This window comes from Corvus hawaiiensis, chromosome 16 (genome assembly GCF_020740725.1).
Source record: "Corvus hawaiiensis isolate bCorHaw1 chromosome 16, bCorHaw1.pri.cur, whole genome shotgun sequence".
NCBI classification, from domain to species: domain Eukaryota; kingdom Metazoa; phylum Chordata; class Aves; order Passeriformes; family Corvidae; genus Corvus; species Corvus hawaiiensis.
Window position 1 is genome coordinate 4,695,239 of NC_063228.1, and position 24,961 is coordinate 4,720,199.

The 24,961-nt window shown below is 44.0% G+C and overlaps 1 protein-coding gene across 2 annotated transcripts; it reads right to left on the reverse strand.

Moving 5' to 3' along the window:
* Nucleotides 1-169: 169 nt before the first annotated feature.
* Nucleotides 170-21,127, reverse strand: SNX8 (sorting nexin 8). 2 transcript variants are annotated; one of them, XM_048320758.1, is made up of 12 exons: nucleotides 21,048-21,127; nucleotides 19,968-20,041; nucleotides 13,177-13,367; nucleotides 12,660-12,777; nucleotides 10,189-10,310; nucleotides 9,739-9,819; nucleotides 8,636-8,796; nucleotides 8,089-8,221; nucleotides 6,952-7,020; nucleotides 6,032-6,181; nucleotides 5,490-5,639; nucleotides 170-4,746 (listed from the first exon to the last, which is right to left on the reverse strand). In XM_048320758.1, the coding sequence occupies exons 2-12, from the start codon at nucleotides 19,999-20,001 to the stop codon at nucleotides 4,633-4,635; spliced, it is 1,323 nt and encodes a 440-aa protein (XP_048176715.1). In that variant the 5' UTR covers nucleotides 20,002-20,041; nucleotides 21,048-21,127; the 3' UTR covers nucleotides 170-4,632. The 2 variants fall into 2 exon arrangements, with proteins under 2 accessions (XP_048176715.1, XP_048176714.1); XM_048320757.1 differs by lacking the exon at nucleotides 19,968-20,041 and having other exon boundaries at nucleotides 21,048-21,107.
* Nucleotides 21,128-24,961: the final 3,834 nt, after the last annotated feature.

The following is a 24,961-nucleotide window of genomic DNA, read 5'->3' on the forward strand; positions in this document are numbered from 1 at the left end:
AACAAATTCAACTTTCAGCAAGTCCCTGTTGCAAAGCACCATCCCCTAGGGCTGCACACTCTGTTCCAGGGCAGGAGCAGGTGACTGCTCAGCACTGATGTCAGCCCAGCTCACTGTGGTGGGCAGCAAAGTTTAATCCAACCGTGCCAGAAATAACACATCACATATGTAACTTCTTACACAAGTTTTGGTTTTTTTTCTTTTTTTCAAACACTTTTACAGACATATAACACTTACAGATAGAATCTTGGAATGTCATGTAGGATCTGTAAACATTTCCAGTCTACCAGCTGTAGTAATAGTTCTTTAATTCCTGCATTTGGATAAAGTGCTTCATACATAAGGCTATTTGAGCAAAGCAAAGATACAGGATATTCCAGGCAGGCAAAATTCACACCCTCTGAACTATGTTTGTTTCTTGTCTCCCTCCAGCAGTTTTGAAAAATTTATACCACTCAAAAACGTCCTTCTTCATCTGCTCAGCAAGCCACAGCTCAGACTTAGGAGGATGAATTAATACCTTAAAACCTTACTTTTCCTTTTGTGCTGCACACTTGAGTTATTTACAGAGGTTTTGATACCCACCTCTGCTTCTGACCTGGCAGTGAGGGTTCCTGGCTGCTCTAACAGAGAGAATGGCTTGGAGCAAACAGAATAAGCACAAAAGGACAGGCAGCTTTTACAGAGTGTAGGACCTTACTGCATGGTAGGAAAGGGAATGACTGGCAGCCAATACCTGTTAAATACCTTGGTTTATTTCATGGTGGAAACTGTAAATTGCTATGTGAGAGACAGCACGTGACAATCACACAGAATTACCTTCTGTTCCTCCAGGAGTTTGGGTAGGAAAAGAACAAGCGTGGCTCAGGCTTGCACTTCTCTGTTATCCCCTGTCTGCAGTCAGGTGAGTCCTTTCAGGAAGATGCTTTCCCCCAGCCCTGATTTTTAGCTCATGTCAAAGAGCTGGGATGTTACTGCTCCTGTTGCTGTGAGACTGGCACAGTTTAAGTTCTGTCCCCAGCTGGTGATCTTTGTTTTTTAGTAAACAGCACAAACTGAAGAGTGTAAATTAGCCTGTTACAAATTCCAGGAATTACACCCTTGCATGGTCAAAGGAGAGTTAAAAGCACTGGAATGCAGCAAGGCACTATTGAACATGTTACAACTTAAGAGGAGCAATTTGCCAGGAAGATGGAAGGAGAGCGAAAGAAGGATCAAAGATTTAAGGTATTGTAAATAGAGTTTTGAGCCTTTCAACACGTGATACTGACAAAAAGCTTGGATATTCCCACTTCACAGCTCAAAGCGGAGAAGCCCTCAGGAGTGAGAAAACATAGAGCCCTTTTCAGAGAACAATTTTCAGGCAGTCAGCCTTTCAGGGTCTCAGGTGTTCACTACCCTGGTACCTCCAGGACCGCTCTGACACTGAAGGCTTTTCTACCGTCACTCCTTTGAACACATGAAAGTTCCCCAACTCAAGCACACACAGAAAAGCTTCCATTCACAAAAGCACATTAACATTTTGGCACTACATCTTACAGGAGCATCAGATCTCAGGTAGGCAGCACACACTCCTCAATTAGTCTGGTTTGGTTAGCGTTTACTGCAGAAGGCAAGAGCACGGAGGTAACTACAAGTGTTTTCCCCAACTTGGCTAGGGCGGGCAGACAGCTGAAGTCAGCTTGATGGATCCTTGGAGTCCCTGCTGCTTCACTCTGGAGGAAGGAAGGTGTGCTTGATGCTGCCCTCTAAGTCTGGCAGATCCATAAACTGAACATAACAAAGACAGTAAGGAAATCCCTCACACATTGAGGTAAACAAACAGTGCTATTTGCACACTGACCAGTCCCCCAGAAGAAAGGTTTGCAAACTAAGGGTTGCATGAAATAGTGTCTACATGTGTCTAGGAATGAGACAGAAGCTTGACAGTCCAGTATGAAATGAACTCTGAAAGTGCCAGCAGCTGGATCAGCTTTGAGAATACTGGGCCTCAGTTCTCAAATACTTGGTGAACAGAGTAAATGCAAAACAAGAAAAGCCCACCTCCAAAACTCTCCTCAAAGACACAAGGGCTGACAATGGAGGAATGGGTGTTTCTCAAAACAATGTAATTCCAGTTTCTTTATAGGTCCTGTGGTGCGTCTCTATCATTGTTACAGTCTCTGCACTTGGACTGTAGAATTTGTGCTTGAAGGAGAACAGGAAAGAGGAGTTAGTCTAAAGCCCTAATGTTATTTTGATTTCACTTTTTCGGGGGTCGTTTTTCGATTTTAAATCAAGTTCAAAATTGTAATTTTTTTCTAAAAGTGAGAAGTGCAAAGTTCCATTCAGGCTAGTCATTTGCAACTGCTCCCATAGAACATTGCCCAGTCAAACAAATTACATATGAGACCCATCATAAATTATCAGATCTTGCCCCAAAACGTACAGTATTTTCTCAATTTCACTGTTCACCACATCAGGCAAACAAAGATAAATGAGGGAGGATGGGTGCTGAGACTAAGCCAGCCATAACCAGCCAGCACCTTCTGATAATGCCAGGAGTGAAGAGCATGGAAAAGTCTGGTAACACACTTTCCACACTTGAACCACAAACCATCTTCCTCATCAAGACAAGGTCAAGCAGAAAAACCTGTTGTGCCATGCTTGAGATGATACCTTCTTTGTAACTGGACTGTAGAAACATTTTCCTCCCCTGACAGTTTGTTTTGCAAGCAGAATTTCTTCTGCATCACTCAGGAAATCTCCCGGAGAGAATCAAATCTGTCACAGCCATTTGCAGTTCATCTGTCTCACTGGACAAGGCCCATGTGCAGGAGGAAAGTGAGTTAACATTTGAATTGCTGGAAAAAGCTCTTAATGTATTCTGTGCAGGTTGGCTACACACTGCTTTAAGGCCCAGCACTCAAGGAATTCACCCATACCGGTGTATTTACTCCATTTTGAGGAATGTGAGTAATGGTTATTCAGTCTCCTGAAACTGGGCAAATAACTTCTCTTGCTCCTAGCTGAAGAAACTAATCCAGAATTTCTACCTGGGCTAGGAAGAGTTTCATGTTGCACTGAATTTTCTAAATTAAAAAAAAAAAAAACCAACCAAAAGCAAAACAAAAAAGCTTTTGTGATTGGAGGATTTAAATATACTTCCTGATAATGGGGAAGTTCCCCAGTAGGAAAATATTGTAATGGTTCCAGTTTGACAGCAAGCACTCATCCTTGTTAACGTGCTTCCTTTTTTACCCATTCAAAGAAAATTCTAAGAAGCCAAGTCCAAATTCCCCTTTGGAAGCTATTTTGGCCCCAGAGAAGTCAGATTCAGGGAGTCCTGTTCACACAGTTTTGCTGCAGACATTTGCAGTTTGATTATCAGTTTCTCTGGAGGATGTGCACCATTTCCCCTGAGGTAACATAACATGCACATTCTCCCCCTTTGCCTCCCAAGGGAAAGTCACTGGAGATACAAAGTAGAGAACGTTTAGTCCCTTTATCACAGCCATAAACTGATCTGAAAACCCCATTACCAAGGGCTGTGGTGTTTTTAGAGATGAGAACTTTCACTTAATTGTCTGCTCTCCTTCACAAACAAACACACTGCAATGCTACCTGCAGCCAGGAAGAATGACAGTAACATCCTGATAATACTGAATTTTTGCTAAAGAACTTTATCAGCACTGTGTTCCAGCCTGCTGGTGTAACAGGATACTTCTGATATTACACCAAAGAAAACACCAGCCTTTGGTCAGCAGCTCTCCAACAGACCTAAACAGCTACTCGCCAGATGGAGGTCAGAACCTCCAGAAGAAATAAACAAGCTACCTTATAGCTGTTCTGCTCCTGTAGTACGAGTGGTTTACATTTAAGGAGTGTTTTAGTCAATTAGTTTCTCATTTATGCCAGGCAAACTCCTCTGAGTTCCTGAACCCAGTTGTCTTTGGCCCCAAACTGAAAAATACGAGCAAGTCCCCAGGCTGCCCTGAAACCATGAAGGGAAACACACTGACAATACATCCATCCAGCACCATCAGGAAAATCCCTGTCACACAGCAGCACTGACCCCTGCCCAGCTGGGTTACAAAATCCAACCACTTCATTAATTTTGTGCTGAAGTCTAGCAGTAAGAAATCAAATCCAGATACCTACAATGGGATGGGGGATGGCTTTCAGCTTTCCTTATGCACACACATCCCTAACACAGGCCCTCCAAGACATAAAAGGCAGTTTATCTCCACTACAAGCAAGTGCTTCAGCTATCCTGTTCATCTCAGCACTTCAGAGACATGCAGAGATGTGTCAGCACAGCTGCAGATAAACATGATTGGAGGACTGTTAGTACAAGATGCAGAGGCTTCAGCAACAACACTGCAGCACTTGCTGTGCCAGGCCATATCCCGATCCCATGAGGAGTATCTGCAGGATAATGAACATCAGCTCTGCCCCAGAGCATTGAAAAATTACAAAATTGTCTCTATATCCATATGTTCTGCCCCACATCCAGTCTGTCTAAATCAGAGAGCAGCTCAAAGCAGCAATATTAAAAAAAAATAAAAATAGCTGTTTGGAGGATTCATTGGAGGTAGAGGTCCCACCCCTTCGTTGACTGCCCTTCTTGCTCCATGTGGGATGCTCAGAACATTAATTGGAAAAGAAGTTTCCCTCTGGAGGTGACAATGGTGGAGTTGGCATACTGCTAGATCCCACGAAAAGGCAGCTCAACTTCGGCTTCAATTCATTCCAAACTTTACTCATCTGTGAGTGGAGAAGAAGAGAAAGCAGACATGACCACACAGCAGGTAACAATCTCACCACACGGAATTCTAGCAGCAGTCTCGGGTACTCAGAAGCACAACACAGATTTGCTGAAGTATTTTCAGGAAGTTCAGTGGACCCAGATTGCTCCTTTTAGACTGGTGCTACGTGCAGCTCCCTGAACATTTTCCTGAGCATGTATAGAAGGGAGATTTCTCTTCATCATATCCTTTCACTGAAGGGATGGAAGGGAGCTGAAGGAGAAGAGACTTTTCTAATATAACCAAAGCAAGAAAGTCTGTATATTGGGAATATTAAAGCCCATATTTAGGGTTTAACAAAAGGGAACTTCTGTGGTTTAGACCAAAACCCAGAAAGTTTTCTTGTCATAGAATTTCTGTGTAGCACAACAAAAAAACCAGATTAATCTAGCAAACACACATCATTCATTACAGAGTAGAAATTTAATGGTTGGGTCTTTTTCAACTACCCATAGGGTAGGGCCAGCTACAGATGAGAGAAGAAAAGATGAAAAAAACTTGCTGCAAGAAGATACTGTCCTTTAGAGGGGTTAGAGGCCAACCTTGATCCTCACCCCAAAGTGGAAAAACCTCAGGTAACTTTTCAAGTTATGAGAGAGCCCGGCTGCAAAGAGGATTACAGGATGAAGGCCAATGGGTGAAAACAAATCCATTCAAATTCTCATTCATATTTTGGGAAAAAGGACACAGTCCAGAACTCACCTCTTTGTGACCCTGAATCTGGGAGTTGACAAAGGCCCCCAAAATGTGAGATGTGAGAGGCAGGTAGATGTGGATGAGCTGTGTCTCCTGATGCAGGCAATACAGGGAGAAGTAATTCCGCAGCTCCATGGTTATGATCGCGTTTTCTTGCTGAAAGAAGAGGAACTCAGTGACCAGGAAGAGGGTGCCAAGCACTTACAGCAGGAGAAAATAGCATTCCTCCCCATACCAGTAATTCAAACACATACCAAAAACCTAAAACAGGCAGTTCCTGGACCGATTTGATACAACAGGAACCGCTCTCTCCTTCACGCAGACTGCTGCTTCCCACAGCTCCTGCAAATGATGTGCTGCCAGAGAGCCAGTAACAAGTGTTGAGGAAAACAAACACGTTTTCCATGTGGCACAGCGGGTAGCTCAGATTTCCCAAAGTACAGGCTACCCTTTCAATCCAAAAGCTCTCTGCAAATGTGACTGAGCTGGAGAGCAGCACCATTACAGAACCCAGTCCCACCCTTAGCTCTCCGAGGTGCCTGCTCTACCTCCACAATCCGAGACTCCAGTTGCTCCACTGATTCTGGTTCTTTGTTCTGTACAGTGGCACTCATCATCTGCTTCTTCATCATGCTGTACTTGTGCAATGCTCGCTGGTGCTTGTGCAATACCCCCTTCTCATGCCTTTCACACAGGTCCTTTATGGGAAAAGAAAACAACAGGTACATAGTGGGAGCCAAGAGTCAGCAAACACACAGCAAAGTACATCAGGAACACACACACAGTCACACTTTATGTCATTTCTATGCTGTAGATTTTTGCTCCTTTGCTTTCAAGAGGGTCAAAAAATGCTGGCAGTTAAGAATTTAAGAAACAAAACTGCTTGAACCCAGACCATTGAGCTTAAGAGGCAACCTGGGGCATCACTTCTGCCAACATTTTGGATCTTATCAGACCTCTTATCTTTTCTGACCTTCTCAGAATTAAGTGCTAGCAATTAATTAAAGTGCTGGCCCAATAGTGTCCTTCAATTTCAGTCCCAGCCTGAGAATGTCAGGAGAGGCTGCCACACAGTTGACCAAAAGATTAGTATTAACAAAATCCTTTCATTCATAACTGAACTCATGTCTCCATGAGCAAACCAGCAGCAATCTAGTTCACTGCTTAGACTCAAAAGCAGGCAAATCTAAAAACAAAAAGTTACCCGATCCATACAGTTTAACCACTCATATTTTTAAATTCCTTGCAAAATTTGCTCTTTGTCAAGTTCTCATCATCAGACGAGCTGATCAGTAAGGCTACAGAGCTCCCTATGGCCAACAGCCACTCCCCTCCCTCTGCCAGATGCCCAGTTTGCCTCTGAACTGGCCTCACTAACAGTTTTCCATCCAGTTGGCGTTACACCCTCTAAAGAGCACAAGCTTGCTCTAAACAACTTTCTTGTTGGCAGAAGAACAGCAGAGCTCACTTTATAGGACTGGAGTAAATCCAGGAAAAGGTTCAACTTCTCCACCACATCATTCTCTTCCTGTTTACCCTAGAAAACAAGGGAAAAAGTACATTTTACGTAAGCCTGGCATCACAGCCCTTCACCCCACCACACAGGCTCTCACTGCACTCTCCAGGGCACATCGGCGCTTACACAACCGCATCAAAAATCTCTCTGATGGCACTGGAGTGTTTGGTCTTCAGTGTGCAGAACAAAGACCTGACTGAGGCAGGAACAGCTTTTCCAACTGACTGATCATTAGAACAAGAGGAGTTGGTTTCACAGGCCTGCGTGTCAGTCCTTTCAGCACACTCTGCCTGGAATTCCTTGCTCTTGCAGATCCTCCAATCTTTCATCTTCCCTTCCTACAAGATAACTAATCCATTAAAACTCTGAATACCTGCATGGTCCCCATAATGGTTCGTGCATCAGAAGGCAGAGATGAGACACCAAGACAAATTTCACTACCAGTTTTATTATTTTACAAAATACTCTTTTCTTCCTGTATCAATAGAGCTCTCTGGAGCGTAAACTCTGGAGAAAGAGACGTGGCCTGACTGATCTACAAAAGCACGCTGAGTGTTTTAACACAATGCAATGAAGAGCACTGAAGACAAAAGTATTACTTTGCCTTTGCAGACTGTCGTGTTCTCACATTATTCTGACAGTCATTACCACACTGTACACTTGGACAGGAACGTGGTGCTTCTGTCTGAATGACTCTCATGTAATGTTTAAGTACATGAATGTGAAAATTTGATTCAGAAGTAAGTTATTCTGGGTTCTCTGTAGCAGATTAATAAGATGGAACACAGCACTTTTGGACAGCTCACTCTAGTAGTGAGCTTAACGTGTGCAGTAACCATTTAAAATTACGAAAGAAAGCAGGTTTTTCCCTCCTTTCCCTTGCCTGTTACATTTTTTCCCCCATTAAACACAGTCCAGGTATTTCACACAAGCTTGAACAAGCAGGCTAGTAGTTGAGGATGTGAGCTTGGACTACAATCTCCCTCTTAACTCTTGAAGGGCTTATGTCTACAGAGCTCATGATTAAAGATGAAATTCAAGGATGAAATTCATGTTACAAAAAGAAACAAAAAAAAGTAAAGAACTCACCTGCTGCACAGCCTTATCTGCCAGAAGTGCAAATTCAACAGACAGACCCTTCAAGGCTTGTTTCAGAGTCCCCCATGCGTTGTTGTTCAAAGCAGCCCAGGAAGGAAGTGGGGTAGTGTCTGAGCCCAGAGCACTGGAAGGAGATAAGCAATGGTCACATCTAGGAGACAAATCCCACTCAGTAGATAAAACTTATTTGCAGAGAGCAGTTCAGAGTTTCAAATCAGTCTTAACAGCTCACAGTGCTGAGCTACTACTGTCCCATCCTAATGCAGTTAACTGTGCACATACTGGGGAGAGAGACAATAACACAAGTACCTGAATGTGAAGGTATTTCTGTTTTCTTTCCTCACACTCGAGGGAATGCAGCCTTAGTGGAAAGCGTGCATTTCCTCCTTTCATAGAAGGAAAATTGATCATGTCCTACAGCATGCACTGAAATACCCATTTTTACCAGACCATTTGCAGGTAAACTTGACAACAGTTTTGAGTTCTAAACCAACAGTAGAAACGTTCACATCAGCAAACCCTGTTCCTCCCAACCTACCTTAGCTCCTTCCCAAATATGAGGAGGTCAGAGGCATTATCGATGGCTCGGGAAGCGATCCTCTCCGCACGGTCCCGGAGCTTATAAAAGCTGTTATAAATATTCCTGATCAGCTCCCTGCTGGCAGCAAACTGGGCCTGAATGTCAGCTGGGAGGAAGTCCTGAAGGAGTACAGAGGGGTTACTGGTGGATAAATCAGAGGCACACCACAGTCTGCAGAAGGGGACAGGCTTCCCTCTTGTGCTCACTCCCTCATGCTGTGCTCTAACAACTCTGCAGAGATCAGCTTCCCATTTAGGTGTTCAAGTCAGATGTCACACGAATAGCCCTAATCTTCAGAAGCAGAAAGAGGTTCAGATACCCAGTGTAGACAGAGTTGCCAAAATCTGCAATTCTATTATGCAGTTAAAACAGGGTTTGTGAGGTTTCAAGCTTACAAGTTCTGATCTGATCCTACTGGTAACTCCCAGCCCAGTAAAGTCAAGCATGAACTGAAAGTTCAGCTTTTTTTTGACCAGTTTATCACTGGTAAAAGCCTGAATTAAGCTCCAGTTGCAAAATCTTCTGCAAGCATTGCAGGAACCTGAACAACAACTTGCTTTGAAATTGCTCAATGAACACAGTGGATGTGTACTTAAAACTTGTCATAGCACTAATCACTGGGATAAACAGATATATAGAGAACTTATAACTAACTTTTCCATAACAGTCCAAATTGCTCTCTCACAGGAAGAGGACAACAGACAGAATGAGGGCATGAGCACAAGGGAAAGACATCAGTCTAGATATTAACTTCTAAATTGTGCAATTTGTGCATTTGTTTGTTATGTAAGTACAAGGAATTACAGAGAAACATGTTCTGAGCAGGATTCACTGGTTAATCTTTATCATATTCGTGAGCCAGAATTTAGCTAGAAATATCAGGCCCTTAAGAGTCAAAAGTTTATTTGATCTATTCAGTAAAATTACAAGTCCTTCAAACTCTGGAAATAACTGTCTCCTACCTAAGGTCTCCATCATTGCACAAATGCCATAACTGAAGCACTTGGAGCAGAAAGCCATTTAAACCAGAATTACACATTGCAAGAAATTCATATACATACCTTGGCCTGGGTAGCTAATCTGCAAGTCACAAATTCATCTCCTACTCCCTGGACCAACTCCCTTAGCTTATTCTGTACATCCTGGAGAAAATACAGAATCAAATGAGCATGAAATAACTAAGCAACCCAAGGGCAGGTCACACAGGTCTCAGATACATTGCAGCAGTAAGGCACAACTCAGCAGACACAGCTTTACTCAGGTTAGGTTTAATTTAAGGAAAAGCATAATCTCTATTCCCCTAAGAACAGTTATAATTTTCAAAATACTACACTCCTGGCATTGAGTGAAATTACCTTCCACTTTCCACTGTGGAAACACCTACTGAGAGAAAATTCTCTTCATCACAGGGAGCAAACCCATGTAGGTTAACAGCAATTCTGAACGCTGTGCCCAGTGAGGCAGTTACAGCAAGATGTGCAAGCTCAGGACTATTGCTAACAAACACTCACTGAGCCACTGAAGGACAGAAAGAGTTTCAAGAGCACATCTTCTGAGAAAGGGGGATGTCGAGCCACCAGGTTTATGAAACGCTTCAGCGCTCTCCTCCTCGATTCTATGAACTCTCGATCAGCTGCAGGAAGAAACACGGAATTCCAATTAATGCATCTCACATTACACCTCAGAAAGAAAAAAGAAAGCACTGCAACAAAAACCAAAGAATGGTACCTATAGTCTGCCAGCTCCCAAAACCAGACCTTTTAGACTGACCACCCGAACAAATATTCCATCAAGCATTCTCTATCTCACCAGAATCCAGCATACACAGCCACATGTGGTTATTTCCACAGGGGGGGTCAGGGAGGAAGGAAAAACAACCAAGCCCAAGGCCTGAAACCTCCACTTACAAACTGTGGGCCTACAGAGATTCTTCTTCCTCTGAATCAATTCCACAGAGGATATCCCAGTCTGGTTGGGACTCCTGGGATCAGCATCTATCCTTTTCATGCAAGATGTCAAAAAGTACTTTGGAAGACTTGCACAGTAATCTGCAGTACATCCATCCAGAGTCTTGTCAAACTAAAAAAATTCTGCTCCTCTTGCTGAAACAGGAAGATTTTTAATCTAGCGATAACTGCAGTAAGGCAATAAATCAGAGTTCCTGGAGTTTTTCAGGAGCAATAAAAATAAAACCAAATATTAAAGAAAGCAGCATAGAAAGAAATTAAAGGAATGCTCTTATCCATGACAACACTCCTGTATCATGAAGCGTTACTACTCCTTTCCCTCAGTTTTAAGCTGGCAGTTTGCTGGCTCTGAGGACTCTCACAGGTGATCCTCACTACAGCACCACCCACCAATTCCTTTTTTTGCCGTTGGGGTTGCAGATCTTGATTTTGCTTTGCTCAAACTTAACCTACATGGATGTTTGTGAAGTCGTGTACACACTTCCCACAGGATCTGCCTCAGTTGGTTGCCATCCTCCAAATGAGCAGAGCAGGACATCCATCTCCATCTGACAGATGGAGGGGAGCAGACCCCCATTGGTGTAACTCAGCAGAGGAGCACACCAAGGACAAAGCACAGAGCTTTGTCCATCCAGCTCTGGGACTTGGAGGCTCCAAGAGTCACACATCTGTACTAATCCATCAAATCCTGTGTCCTGCAATACCATTTGTCAGTCCATTAATCTACTCAGAAACAAGAACTACCCATTCCCTTTCCTTTTTCCTGTTTGCAGTTTCCATTAGGCCCACTTCCACAGCTCTTCTATATGCAGTCACTGGACTAAAGGCAATCAGCACACTCTGCCTCATCACAGCTTTGCACTGTATTAGAACTGTTCTCCTAGCATAGTTTGGGAACTAATCCTATCATTTTTTTTCCCTAAAGTTATGATATGTGTGGGAAGAAATGCACTGGTGAATGCAGGGAAATATCAACACACCAGCAGTGCAAGGAAATAACAGTTCCTGACAAGTGATAGATATCGGGAGCTTCTTTCAAGCATCCTTTCTCCACTGAGATTAATCAGAGACGGTATCTTTGCTCACAGGTGTTGCATGAGGTGGAAATTCTGGCTGAGAACACTGAATCAGGTTAAATTCAATACATGGGTTTCACACCCCTAAAAAAAGCTTTCACAGTTCACGTTCCATCATAAGAATATATGACCATTGAAGCTTTTCAGGGGTATGATTTTGCTTTGCTCCAGTTCACTATATACCCTGCTCTGCTCACTGTTTACCAATTCTGCTTTACTGGAGCAGTACATGGACTCCTCAATTGAAATCAATTATTTATTGAAACATAGTGAGCTTAGCACCATGGGCAGGAGAGAAGACACTGAAAAGCTTGTTCTTGCACAGATAAAGTATTAAACAAGACAGAATTCTATACAGTTATGCAACATTCGAAATAATACATGCTTAAAAACAGCGTCAATATTTGAGATTAATGAAAAATGTTCCTGAAGGAGCTTTGATATGCTTTCTGTCTTGGGATACTTCTTGGTTTCTAGTCTAACACCTGAAGTATACTTGAATGATCTGACACTGGTTCCATTTAGGTTGGACAAGAACTTTTAAGGTCACTGAATCCAGCTGTTAAACTAACACTGCCACGTCCACCACTAAACAATGATCATCATGACCCGTTTTTCTAAGAAGCAATACCTGCAATTCTGCCATGCTCTTGTGTAGAATTACACCTAAAATCTTACTAAGAAAAATCATTAGATACTGAAATTCCACAGGAAGAAACCCCACTGACGTTTCGCATTAATACCTCAGCTGTAGGAATTTCTAGGACGGCAATCATTCACCCCTCCAAATTGTGTATTGTAACCTCAAAGTTGTTGTCTGAGCCAAGCAGACCCCAAGACTTTCAATCTTTTAAACACTTCTTTTCAACAGTATCACCTTGATTGCGCTTGCACCGTGAAGCAAAACCCCTCCAGTGAGAAATGAAGATGCAGTTTTACCTCCCAGCATCCTCTTTGGGGGCAGTGCTGGCACCATGCGATAGGGGAACTTCTGCAGCAGCATCTCGTGGAACACCACGAAATCGTTGTATCGTCTGTACACGGAGCACTTGAATCTCTGCAGGGAAGGAAGGGGGAGGGTAACTCAATACACACCTTAGACAGCAGCACTTGCACAATTTTTTTGTGCTGCCAATACAATTTCTTCACTAGCTCAAAACAGTTTGAAATATCCAGCTACCTACACCAATTTGTCACAAAACCATTCCGTTTTCATTGTCATACACCTGCTTTTGTACAGAGCTCAGGTTTCAAGCAAGTGAACTTGCAGACCATCCTTCACACCCAGGCCAGGAAGGCCCAGTGCTACTGCATTAAAATTGAGCCAACACAACTGATCTACACCAAACCAGCATCACCCAGCACATCTTAACCACTCAAGACCTTGCCAGCAGAAACTGCAAAGGCATTCTTAAGAGCATACATTCTCACCAAGCCCAAAACTTGTTCACATTACCTTGCTGGAAACCTCATATTCCACATGTTTCAGAAAAAGGCCCTTCTTCTCAGGTATAAGCTCCACCTGTACACTATCCTTGCTCAATAGCTCTTGTAGGGTGTGGGAAAGCAGCAGTGGATTTCCCTGGGGCGTCTGCATTAGAAACTGTTCTGGTTCCCTTGGTTCATTTACTGGAGGCTTTGCCAAATCTAGAAGACAAAAAGGGAAAAAAACAGTAGACCTGATAAGATATAGTAAAAGAAGTAGCTTTAAAATATTCTGTTCCTTTGCTTGGTGCTCCCAGAATGGTGCAACACAACCAGAAGCCCAGCCAGGCCACTCCCCCAGGAGGTTATGCTGCTTCACACACGTTCCCAACCCCGGTACCTCCCTGCTCACAATACCCAGGAGCACCACCAATTATATCGAGTCAGAGAGACATCTTCACTAAGCAAAGAATCACAGGCCAAATTTGTTCTGTGAATCAGCTAAGAGGCCTGCATTTCCTGTCTGTCCAGCTCCCACCACAGCAGGATCTGCCAAAATGAACGAAACCCTTGCTCAGCACTTTTGGATCCTGCCTAGAACAACTCATGGAAGGAAAGAAAAAATGTGTCGTTTTACTGCGCTGCAGAAATTTATTCCATTAATTTTGCATATCATGACAAAGGAAGGAGACACTTCATTTGACATAATTTTCTTAAACTCTATGACAGCGTGCTACAGTGAGTGTGAACTACAATAATTTACTATGTCAACATACTTAAGTTCCAAAGCAGAGGGAAAAGGTTCCTAATAAGTGCTACCAACCCAACAATTCCCCAGTCACAGCCAGCTGTGGCAAAATCTTCAAATTTACCTATTCTATTCCACTGCTGGTAGTTGGAAAACAAACAGCTTTTAACAGTGAATTTGACCACAGCTGGGCAGCTTTGGACAGTAACTGATTCTGCAGAAGAGAAAAAAGATGGGTCTCAAGAATGTGGCCCCAGAGGACAAATGACATCAAAGAAGGGGCAAAGCTGATGACTCAGTGCTCTCTTATTAAGTGCTTGACTGCAGTTTATTGTCTCAACCTGACTTTATAACTACATCTATTATGTGACTGTAAACTAAGCTTACATTGTTTTTCAAAGCAAACCTTTCTTTTCCACCCATTCCACACATAGGAAACAGTGTGAAAAATGAGGGTACAACCCTGAAATCTATTCACCCCATACCTGATTTCTGCTCTCCAGGCTGGAGCAGGTGGGTTGCTTCCTCTCTATAAGAGGCATATTGTGAACAAGCTCTTTTGCAAAGCAAGTCAAATCCACTTACGAAAGATACCTGAAAAGCCAGGTAGGATTCATTATCCCTTCCTTGCCATTGTGCAGAAGTTCTTAAATATATCTGCAATTTTGAGAACACGGACAGTAACGCTACAGAAGCAAGCAGTATTTCTTTAAGCTTTGATACATAGTTCAAAAAGTTGCTAACTGCGTAACAGATTAACTCAGGGAAGATAAGAAGTCATATCCTTAACTTGAAAGCCCTGACCTCCTCCTGATAAGGATTTCCCACCTGCTCCTTCATGTGCCCTAGGCCCTGATAAACGGGAAAAACAAGCAATCTTTAATTCCTCAGATCTATGACTTCGTAACAGCCACTTTGCTATTTGTTCTATAAAATGGCTTAATGAAACCAAACCAAATCCAGGACAAATGACCTTATCCCACATGCCTCGTCAGGCTTCAGATTCCTGCTAATGTGACTCAGAGAAGCAAGTCTTAACACCTCTGTTTTAATAGACTAATATATCACCTGCTAACCCCACCTATGTAGCAGCTCCTAAAAATTTCCAGCTACCTGCCAGCAATTTGCAGTTAAATAATGCAAACTAATTCAATGTTGACATGGGATGCTGCTGGATGAAGTGATAACATCTGTAGAGCACAAGGCATCCTGGATATCCTGGATAGAGCAGCAGTTCTCTGGGTGTCCACTGTAATTCTTGGGTTTAACTGCTCAAGACACATCAGTGAAATGCAACAAGACACAGCAGATGCTGTTACTCCTCCAGCGCACACACACATCCCTACACAGAATTCCAGAGCCTTCAGTGATGCCCAGCCACTGGCCAACATTGCAGAGGCCCCTCCCAAGGAGGGCTACTCAAAATGCACCCTGACTACTTCCCCAAACAGTGCCAATCTGTACTAACACAACATCTCCTCCTGCCTATTGATTCACTGTCTCTGCTTCCCATCTTTCTGCTGGAAAACCAACAGCACAAACTGGTCCCTGAACTGGGGCTCAACACTGTCTGGTAAACTACTGAAACCCCAAGGGCAAGAGATAGGTACGAGGAGAAAAGGGTATAGGGTGAACATGAAACCATCAGTGTTTCATCTGTGAGTCCCAGAACCAAACTGATGCTGAGGACTCTCAAGTTCATTACAGATCTGAACCCCATTGCCCAGTAAGACATCTACAGAGTGATGCCCCACCAAGCAAGACTCCACATTCCTTTGACAATTCAGCCACGTTGCTCTTTTCTAGGTAATTCTTCCCCAGTTTTCAATCAAGTTACTCTCTAAATTTGCTTTCTAAAATTCACCTACGGGAAATGCCTTCTCTTTATCAGCAGTTCACACTCCTGGCTCTCCCTGAAATATTCTGTAGCTTCTTTACATCTCAACCTTGTCTAAATGTGTGAAATCACACAAACCAGACAACCATGCAAACAAGTTTGAATAATTACTGTTTAATTAATAACCTCAGCATGTCTGGTATCAACAAGACAGTTACTCAGAGTGAATCTACACCCACAAACACTGGTCTGAGAACACAATAAAATGACTTTGGAACAGCTGTTAACCTGCTTTTAGGAACTGTTTATCATGGCATTAACACTAACCCTACAGAGCAATATATACTGGAGCTATTCTTCAGCCCATTTTTCATTTTACTTACTAAAGAGCCTTTTTGGGAACAGCCTCCAGAGCCCTGGCCAGGAATGGTGGATAATGGTGGGAACTCATTGGTACAAGCTCCTGTGTTCAGCCAGTCAAAGGATTTACATGCATTGTAACAGAACACTTAGAGCTTCCCATCACGAACTCTCTGCTGGAGAGCAGCTAATTCTGAAAACGTTCCCTTTGGTTTCAGCAGATCATTATCTAGTAAAGCTTATATAGAGAGAGCAGCAAGTGGATACAGAAACGCGGTATGGAATGGTCCCCTGGAACACTGGGAAGCAGACAAAATAAAAATCAGCTTTTTCCTACAAGCTAAGCTTTTGCTACAGCAGTTTCCCAATCTGTTGCCAATAAGATATCAGGAAGTGGCCTGGTACAACTGAAAACAAGTTGATATAAAAGTTAAAAATAATACATAAACATATACATATGCAAACAAGAAGAACTAAAAGTTTGAAGAAGCATTCAAAGCATGGCCCAATTTTTGTTTGGTCGTAAAAGAAAACAGCTATGAAAACACTGCATAATACTTTTTCTTTTTTTTTTCTTTTTGGTAACGTGTCAGGCAGCCTTTGGAATGAAGGGAGTTGAGAAACTTACCCAGAAAACAACTGCAATAGAAAATCTCTCTACTTCATACCATGTGTTTCACCCTTTAGTTAGTGCTCAACGTTCATTACTCCACTGAAACAACGGGGCAGCAATCTGCCCTCCAGAGTTACCAGTTTCCCCCATCCAAATTTCCAAAATCATGCATTTATTTATGAAAGCCAGAGCAGCATTCCAAGTACTTGGATAGCTGCACAGAGGTTTTACATGCGAGTAAGCACATACAGTAGAGCAATGCCAGGGCCGGAAGCACAGGTGGTAAATCACAAGACTGATTTCCCTTCCCTGTTTAAGCTCTGTCAATCAAATTTGGAGGCCTCATCTCCATTTTACAGATGGCTGATGCTACCAACTCTTTATTACACCAGGTGCTAATCAGATAAATTTATTAGACATGCTTAAGTAGATGGTGCCACAGAATTAGTTGCTACATTAGTAGCATATTTTCTAGAAGGAGAAAGGAGCCTGTAAGGAAGCAAAACCTTCAGGAAAAACAGCTAAGATCTCTCCTCCATCATCACAGGCCACAGCTGTGTGGAGCAGAGGGGATCTGACCCACAGGAAATGCAAGGGAATGTGAAAACTGACTGGTTTTGTACACAGATACCTCAGATTTCTCCCTGGAAAAAAGGAGGGCTCCACTACCAACTCCTGGGCCAAGAATACTAAAGCAGCAATGTAAATAGCATTCATCAGCATTTCCCTTTCCTTTCTGTCTTCTCATGAGAAGCCTGAGGAATTATGAAAATGCCTTTCCCCCTTATTGTGTCAGACACATTCCTCCATGATTCCAGAATCCAGTGTCCACATCAGCCTCCCTGAAAGCTGGTGCAGATTTCAACTACAAAATAAAATATATTCCTGTCTTACTTTTTCTTTTTTAAAAATATTACATAATTTGAAATCCCCTAAAAAAGCAAAGAACAAGAGAAGTCCCCCCCAAAAAAAGCAAAAAACCTTTGTTCCTATTAAAGGCTTAACATATTTTTTGAGACAACTGCACTCAACTTGTTTGTTTTGAAGAACTTAAAACCATGCAGTTCTTATTTTAAAAAAAGAAAAGCAAAAGAATCAGTCTAACAAAGCCAAGTGCTGCACAGCTGTGAGTTCAACACAGAAGGCAGGTCTGTATTTCTTACTGGGTATAAGAAAAGTTATCATACTTAGCTTCACTCTAATTAAGAGTCTCCTTCCTCCTCCTTCCCAACAATTCCCTTGTAAATACAAGCTACCCAATGCCAAAATGAGACAAAATAGCACACACACTATCATAAAATTAGATGTTGAGAAACAGGCTCCAACGTTTTTTCTCCTTAAAAAAAACCAAAACACCACCACCACAGCTTTCTCAGTGCAGATGACAAGTATGTACCCTGCACTAGTTAGCCTGGGTTTTCTGGGGGTTTTTTCTTTGGCTAGGTTTTTATATTTCCCTTTGTTTTTGAGGTGTTGCGGGTAGTTTGGTTTTGGTTTGGGGGTTTTTTTCCAAGTAAGTTCAAGATTGTTATTCAGCACTTGGTGCTCTTAGAGATGAAACAGAGAAGTTATGCCACAACTCAAAAATAGATGAGACTATTGAAGCTTTATTTAGTAATAATTAAAAAGCACCTGAATTTCTGCAGTCCCCTGCAGCTGTAGGCCGCTTAGCTCCTTCTCAAACTACCACAATCCCATACTCCAGCAGAAAAAAACTCCAACACTAATTTATCTCATGCCAATGTCACACAGATTTACTGTGTGTAAAGAGCTAACCCTAAGCCTAGCGCCCTGTTCTTTTAACTGTGCTGTTAGATCATCAACTGATTCATCTGATTTCCCAAGTCTGGGAACTGAAGGGACACATTCCATTCACAAGCCAGCCATGAGCCACAGTCCCCAGCCGAAGCAAACACAATAAAGTGAGATGGAGCTACTTTGAAGAAATAACAGGATTAGCAGAGAAAAATCCATCGAGGAATGTGCCCAAAGATTACAGAGACAAAAAGTCAAATGCTCACTAGGGCTGGTTCTCAGCACCCAGTGGATGACTGCAAAGCTATCATTTTTCACAAAGAGGTTGGAAGTGTAAAAATTCACACCCAAAAATGTAACCCAGCAAGCAATAACCCAAACAACTACTCCTGGAAACTTTCGCAAGGACATTTTAGCCTGACTACAAAACTGGCAAGTTTCCACAGCCAACTGTCCCTACAGAGGTCAAGAATATCCCATGAAAATAAATAGTTTATCTTTGTTTTGCCTCTCATCTTCCTTACACGTTTCTCACCCTCCTGATTATGCTGGGGAAAAAACTTGACGTTAGCATTTAAGCATTAAAAAATGGCATTGCCACTCCAGACACTACAGCCTCCCAATGGTCTTTTCACACACTTTATAGTAAGAACAAGCTCACTCACATCCCAAATCCTGTTGAAAAGCAATCATTAAACCACTCCTCCTTTTGTACCAATGTCACATGTCTGGAACTGGTACATTTTTCTCCATCAACCTGCACCAACCGATAAAACTTGAAGACTGTGGGAGAAATCAGCGGTCATGTGCAAATTACACTGTCTGTAACCTGCACAGCCCTCCCACGGGCTGCACACACAGTTAAAAGGTTTACCATCAGAAGAAAAAGAGACACCTCGCTCCCTGCACAGCCAACACACCTGGATTAGCTCCCTGCAATTGCTGGAACACAGACACACATGGAAGTAAAAGCAAAAGGGAAAAAAAATCAATAAAAGCCACTCTGCAAAATTTACTTCAACATATTGGATATTATCCTTTTTTCTTTTCTCTTTGATTGTATTAAAGTAGTTTGAACTCTGCAAAATCAAATAGACAGCATTTGTAGGTGGTCTCTTAGGGGGCATCAATGATATCTATCAGGACTCTCCATTACTCTGCATATTTCATTCCTCCCAAAATACTCACTGATAAGCTGCTGATCTCCAAAAGAATTACATATGGGTGTGAAACTTCAAAGATCTCTGAACCTGCATCATGATGCTAGAAATAAAGACATTGCTGCATTCACAGCAATGTTTTTCTTTAACTAAAATCATTATATACCCTCTCTCAGTGTTCATCATAAAATCTTTGCCAAAGAAAACCAAGTTTTCTAAAGAAGTCTGAGTAGATCAGAAAGGTACAGAAGCACCATCACCAGAAGTTAATCAGTTCAAGAATACTTGGAGACAACGTTTTATCTCTATAAGGCTCCTGAAGCAGATGGTAAACCCATAACAGACATACCTGAGCAAGCTCTCTCTTTGGTACAGTAGGACATTTTTTCCACAAAGGCTGCTGTTCAATATGTTACATCAGTCCTGGACAGAAATATTCCAAAATAATTTATTTATAAGCATTATCTGCATCAGGAGCATCACAGGCCTAACAAAAGCACACTCACAGTGGATCTTGAATATAATCCAACCAAACCATTTTTCCCTGCATTAAGCTTACCTACTCATATTTCTTTCCAAAGTGAGCAAAAAAAAAAAAAAATACTATGCACAGATCAAGTACAACACTTCAGCCACTTCGAAGAGAACTTTAGAGAACACTCTGAAAGTGTTAAGGAGTATAACACGTTATTCCCTCAATTCACCCAGGAGCTCCCTCCATCTCTCATTTCGCAACAAGCGCTGGCAGTATTTGGCTACAAGTTTCTTCATCCCAGAGCCAGCTGCACGCTCCTAGAACTGCAGCGTTAGGAGCTGGTGCTTTCCCCGCTGGATGTGCCGCTGGCTCGGCTCGGAGCGGAGGCACAGGGACCGCCCGTGCCGCTGCCCACTGACCCGCTGCGGAACGGCTCCAACGTGCCCCGAGTCCACCTCGGCGGGCGGGGAGCAGGCACGGAATAAAGTCCGTCCAGCACGCAGGGAGCGCTCGGCCGCGTGACTCCCCACGGGAGAAGTTCTGGACCGCGCCCCGTGCCCGCGTCCAGCCCACAGAAGGGCTACGGGGAGCTGACCGCCTGCGGCCACCGGGGCGGCCACCGGGGCGGCCACCGGGGCGACCTCCCGCCGCCCGGCCGGGCAGGTAACCCCAGCGGCCCGGGCACCGCCAGCGCTGCCGCTCCTTCCCCCCGCGGAGCGCAGCGCACGGGGAGCGACCCCCGCCGCCCCCGAACGGCACCGGCGCGGCCCGGCCGTGGGCAGCCACCGTGGGCGGGCCGGGGCCAGCGGGGTCCCGCTGCCCCGGGGAAAGAGGGGAAGGCGGCGGCGCTTCCCCGCAGGTTTCAGCGGGGAGCGCGGCCCCGATCCCGGCGCGGAGCCCCGTCCGCTCCCCGAGGGGCGGCCGGCGCGGCCCCGCCACCCGCATCCCCCGTACCTGCGGCCGTGCCCGCGCCCGCCGTGCCCGCGGGCGGCTCGCCGTCCATCGCGGCCGCGGTCATGTGAGGCCGGGGCGGCCGCCCTCCCCTTCCTCCGCAGCGCCCGCCTGTCAGCACGGGCGGGGCGGGCGGGCAGAGCCGCCTCCCGCGGGGCCGGGGGCGAGGGGCGCGGGGTGCGCGGTGCCCGCGGCGCGGCGGCTCCGCCCGGGCCCTGCTCCGCGGGGACGTGTCAAATTGCAGCGCTCGGGACAGCGCTGCGCGATCGCGGCCCCGGTCAGGCAGCACCCCCGGCTCTGGGGCTGCCCGCAGCGTGCGGCGCGCTCGGACAGGCTCCGGCAGGGACAGCGAGCCGTCCCCGCCGCTGGACGGGATCGCTCCGAGCGCCTCCGAACCCTTCGGATTAAAAACACATCCCTCAAATATCTTAAAGCGTGTAAGAAGTGACCGGCTCCTGGGCTTAATACAGGATTACTCCGAAATAGAGCTGCTTTATCTTTTTAAATCTGAAGAGGATGGTTGTTGTGAACTTCAGGGAGGCTTTCTTGTGCACTAGGAAAAGTACATAGACTGTTGAGGCTTTTACTTTGGGTTTCCAGTCACACAGTCACAGGATCAGTCGGGCTGGAAAAGAGCTCTGAAATCATCGAGTCCAACCTATGACCAAACACCACCTTGTCACCCAGACCAGGGCACTGAGTGCCACGTCTGCTCTATCCTTAAAGACTTCCAGGAACGGTGACTCCCCCACCTTGCCGGACAGCCTATTCCAATGTCTAATCACCCTTTCTGTGAAGAAATCCCTCCTGATGTCCAACCTAAACCTCCCCTGGCACAGCCTGAGACTGTGCCCTCTCATCAGATTAATTACTCCAAGTCAATTTTGGTATATTTTATTTAACTGAGTTCCTTTCCCCATGGCATTTCTGCTGCCATCTAGACAATTAATCAAGTTTCCTATGCCCAATAATTCTTTGTATTTTGCATGCATCTGGATTTTTGGTAAATTTGGTAGAAATGAACACTAAGCTATTCAGAAAAGCACAGAAATATGAACATTTGAAATGCAAATACACTTTTCAAAACTGCATAAAAATAAGAACTGCATGTATGAGCACCTCTCATTTTATTAGTGATTTTTTTTCCCACTTCCTGTACTTTATTAATCAGGAATGATATAGTTGACAGTGGTGAAAAATAAGGCACCTGTTTTGTACAGTGATTTTCCTGAAAACAGCATCAGAGAAGAAAAAATCTTGATAGATTGTGGACCTCCAGATTGAGATGTTACAATCCATAATAATGCTTTATGTTTTCCATGTCCAAAGTATGGGATGCATTCACTAATTAATGTTCCTGATATTTCTTAATCACGGGAAGCTAAATAGTCACCTCCACTGTACGCAGAGAGAACTAAACCAGAGAATTGTGAAGTGAGAGTTATTTTAGGGGTAATTGTGACCATAATGCACGCCTTTGCTACAAAGATGTGAATGAGTCGAGTGATTCTCCTTTTCCTCCTCTCTCAGTGCTATTTCAGCTCAGTCCCCAGGAGCGTGGGTGCAGACGAAAGCTGTGTATAAAATTAAAAAAGCATGGCATTATTTCAGCTGAGAGGCCCTTCAAATCGTGTTTGTACAGCAGCCGAGCAGAGTTCTGCGTGCTCAGCACTTCTGAACACCACAGGATTTTTCGCCTATATAGCATTTTTTGAGAAAATGAATGGAGGAATCAACATGTTCTCATTTAGCTATAGATTTTTGATTGGTCTGTACTTAAGCTAATAGCATAACTATTTATTTGGTATAAATAAGATATTCTCAACTGAAGATTGCTTTGGAGTCTTGAAGAAAAATACTGTGAAAAATAATTCAATTGCAGAAATCATTTTTGAACAGGGCCAGAAAGAGTCTGCCTGACATAAGTTATTGAACACTTCTGTATTTGCTGTAACTGCAGCAAAAGCTTCTGGAAAACCTTCAGCATAAAGAAACAATAAACACTAAAGAAAAAAAAAAAGAGCACATATCATAGAATCACAGAATGGTTTGGGTTGGAAGGGGCCTTAAAGATCATCTTGCTACAGCCCCCTGCCATGGGCAGGGACACCTTCCACTATCCCAGGTTGCTCCAAACCCTGTCCAACCTGGCCTTGGGCACTTCCAGGGCTGGGGCAGCCACAGCTTCGATGGGCAGCCTGTGCCAGGGCCTCCCCACCCTCACAGGGAACAATTTATTCTCTAATCTAAACCTACTCTCTTTCGATTTAAAGCCATTCCTCTTTGTAAGTAGTCTCTCTCCATCTTTCTTGCAGGCCCCTTCAGGTACTGAAAGGCCACAGTTAGGTCACCCCAAAACCTTCTCTTCTCCAGACTGAACAATCCCAATTCTCTCAGCCTTTCCTCCAGGAGAGCTGCTCCATCCCTCTGATCATCTTAGTGGCCTCCTCTGGACTTGTTCCAAGAGGTCCATGTCCTTCCTGTGCTGGGACCCCAGAGCTGGATGCAGGACTCCAGCTGGGTCTCACCAGAGCAGGGCAGAGGGGCCAAAGCAGCAGGTTCCAGGTGACAAAAGCAATGCAAAAATAGGTCCCTACCCGAGGCTCTGCCTCACAATGTGTCATTCCAGGCACGTCCTGTCAGGATTAGATGAAATTTCATACAAGAACTTGCTTACTCCTTCAGAATTCAGTTTAGGAAACAGAGCTGTCAGCTTCACTATTCTCAGATCACCTGCATGCAATGAAATTCATGAGGCTCGGCCGGTTGGAGAGTTGTGTTATAAAAAGCCATTCCTGCTAGATTTCTTCCCCCAGATTTCCCATTGATTAGGAGTTTTGCATGTGGAGTACTTAAAGAAACAGGCTTCAGCTGCCAGTGCTGAAATCTTTGATTTTAAAAGATGTTCCACTCTCCCTCAGATTGCTGAGTAAGGACTGGAAGAAAAAGAATAGCACTGTGATAAGACAGGGACTGAGGGGAAATTTCAACAGAGAAAGGAAAGGGAAAAGGAAGGAAGGAAGAGCAGATAAATCAAGAGTTGCTGAACAGTACAGGAAAGTACAAAGAGCAGCACGTGCAATGTCAGGGAAAGGAGAATCCAATGTTCAGATCCACTGTTTAACCAAAGTGGCTGGAAAAGTGCAAACAGGAAGAACGGTAATTGCAGAAATTGCACATTCCAACAATACAGACAACTGCGGGAGTGGTGAAACAAGAGCAGCACAGACCTCACACACACTCCTGGAAGAGCCATGGAATAGCTGGGACCATGGATTGAACTGCAGCCATGTCCTGCCTCACATTTGGAAAATATGTGGTTGTGATGGCAGGAAACAGCAATTTCTGTTCACTTTAGTGTCAGTGCTGGTGCTGACTGGGAAGTCAGAGTCTGGTCAGCTACCATGATATAATGAGGGGCAAAAATAGCTGCACAAAGTGCCACTCGTCATTTCCATTCGTTCGAGCTGTCTGAGGCTTCAGTAGGGAATGGACACGCTCAGCCAACGAAATTGGAGTTCGGATGCCATCGTGTGACTCCCTGAAAAATTACACAACTGGCGTGTCTGCCTTAGTTTCTTAAACATCTTAGTTTGTCAAAACATGGAAGATACTGCAATATAAAACAAGGTTTAGTTTTAAAATGCCATGTACAGTACCTGCTCTGCTCTTTTTTTTTTTTATGCCGGCATTTTTATTGTTTGTTGTGACGATTGATTAAAAGTACTAGGATATAAAAATAAAACCAGAAGCTCTACTCAAAATTCACGTGTTCGTCTCTTAGGCGGGCACAGATTATTGAGATCTTTTTCCTCTAAAATTGACGCCTCAAGATGGTATCCGATGCAAATTCCAAGTTTACTGAGCCACTTCGAATATACTGTATTAGCACATATGCTGGGAAAAGTGACACTACC

Coding starts and splice junctions, on each gene's coding strand:
- SNX8 (XM_048320757.1), bottom strand. CDS start 21,096: ATGGACGGCGAGCCGCCCGCGGGCACGGCGGGCGCGGGCACGGCCGCA. Junction 10,311..12,659: donor CCCAAAGAGGATGCTGGGAG/GTAAAACTGCAT, acceptor TTCTTCCTGCAG/CTGATCGAGAGTTCATAGAA. Junction 8,222..8,635: donor ATATTTGGGAAGGAGCTAAG/GTAGGTTGGGAG, acceptor ATCTCCTTCCAG/TGCTCTGGGCTCAGACACTA.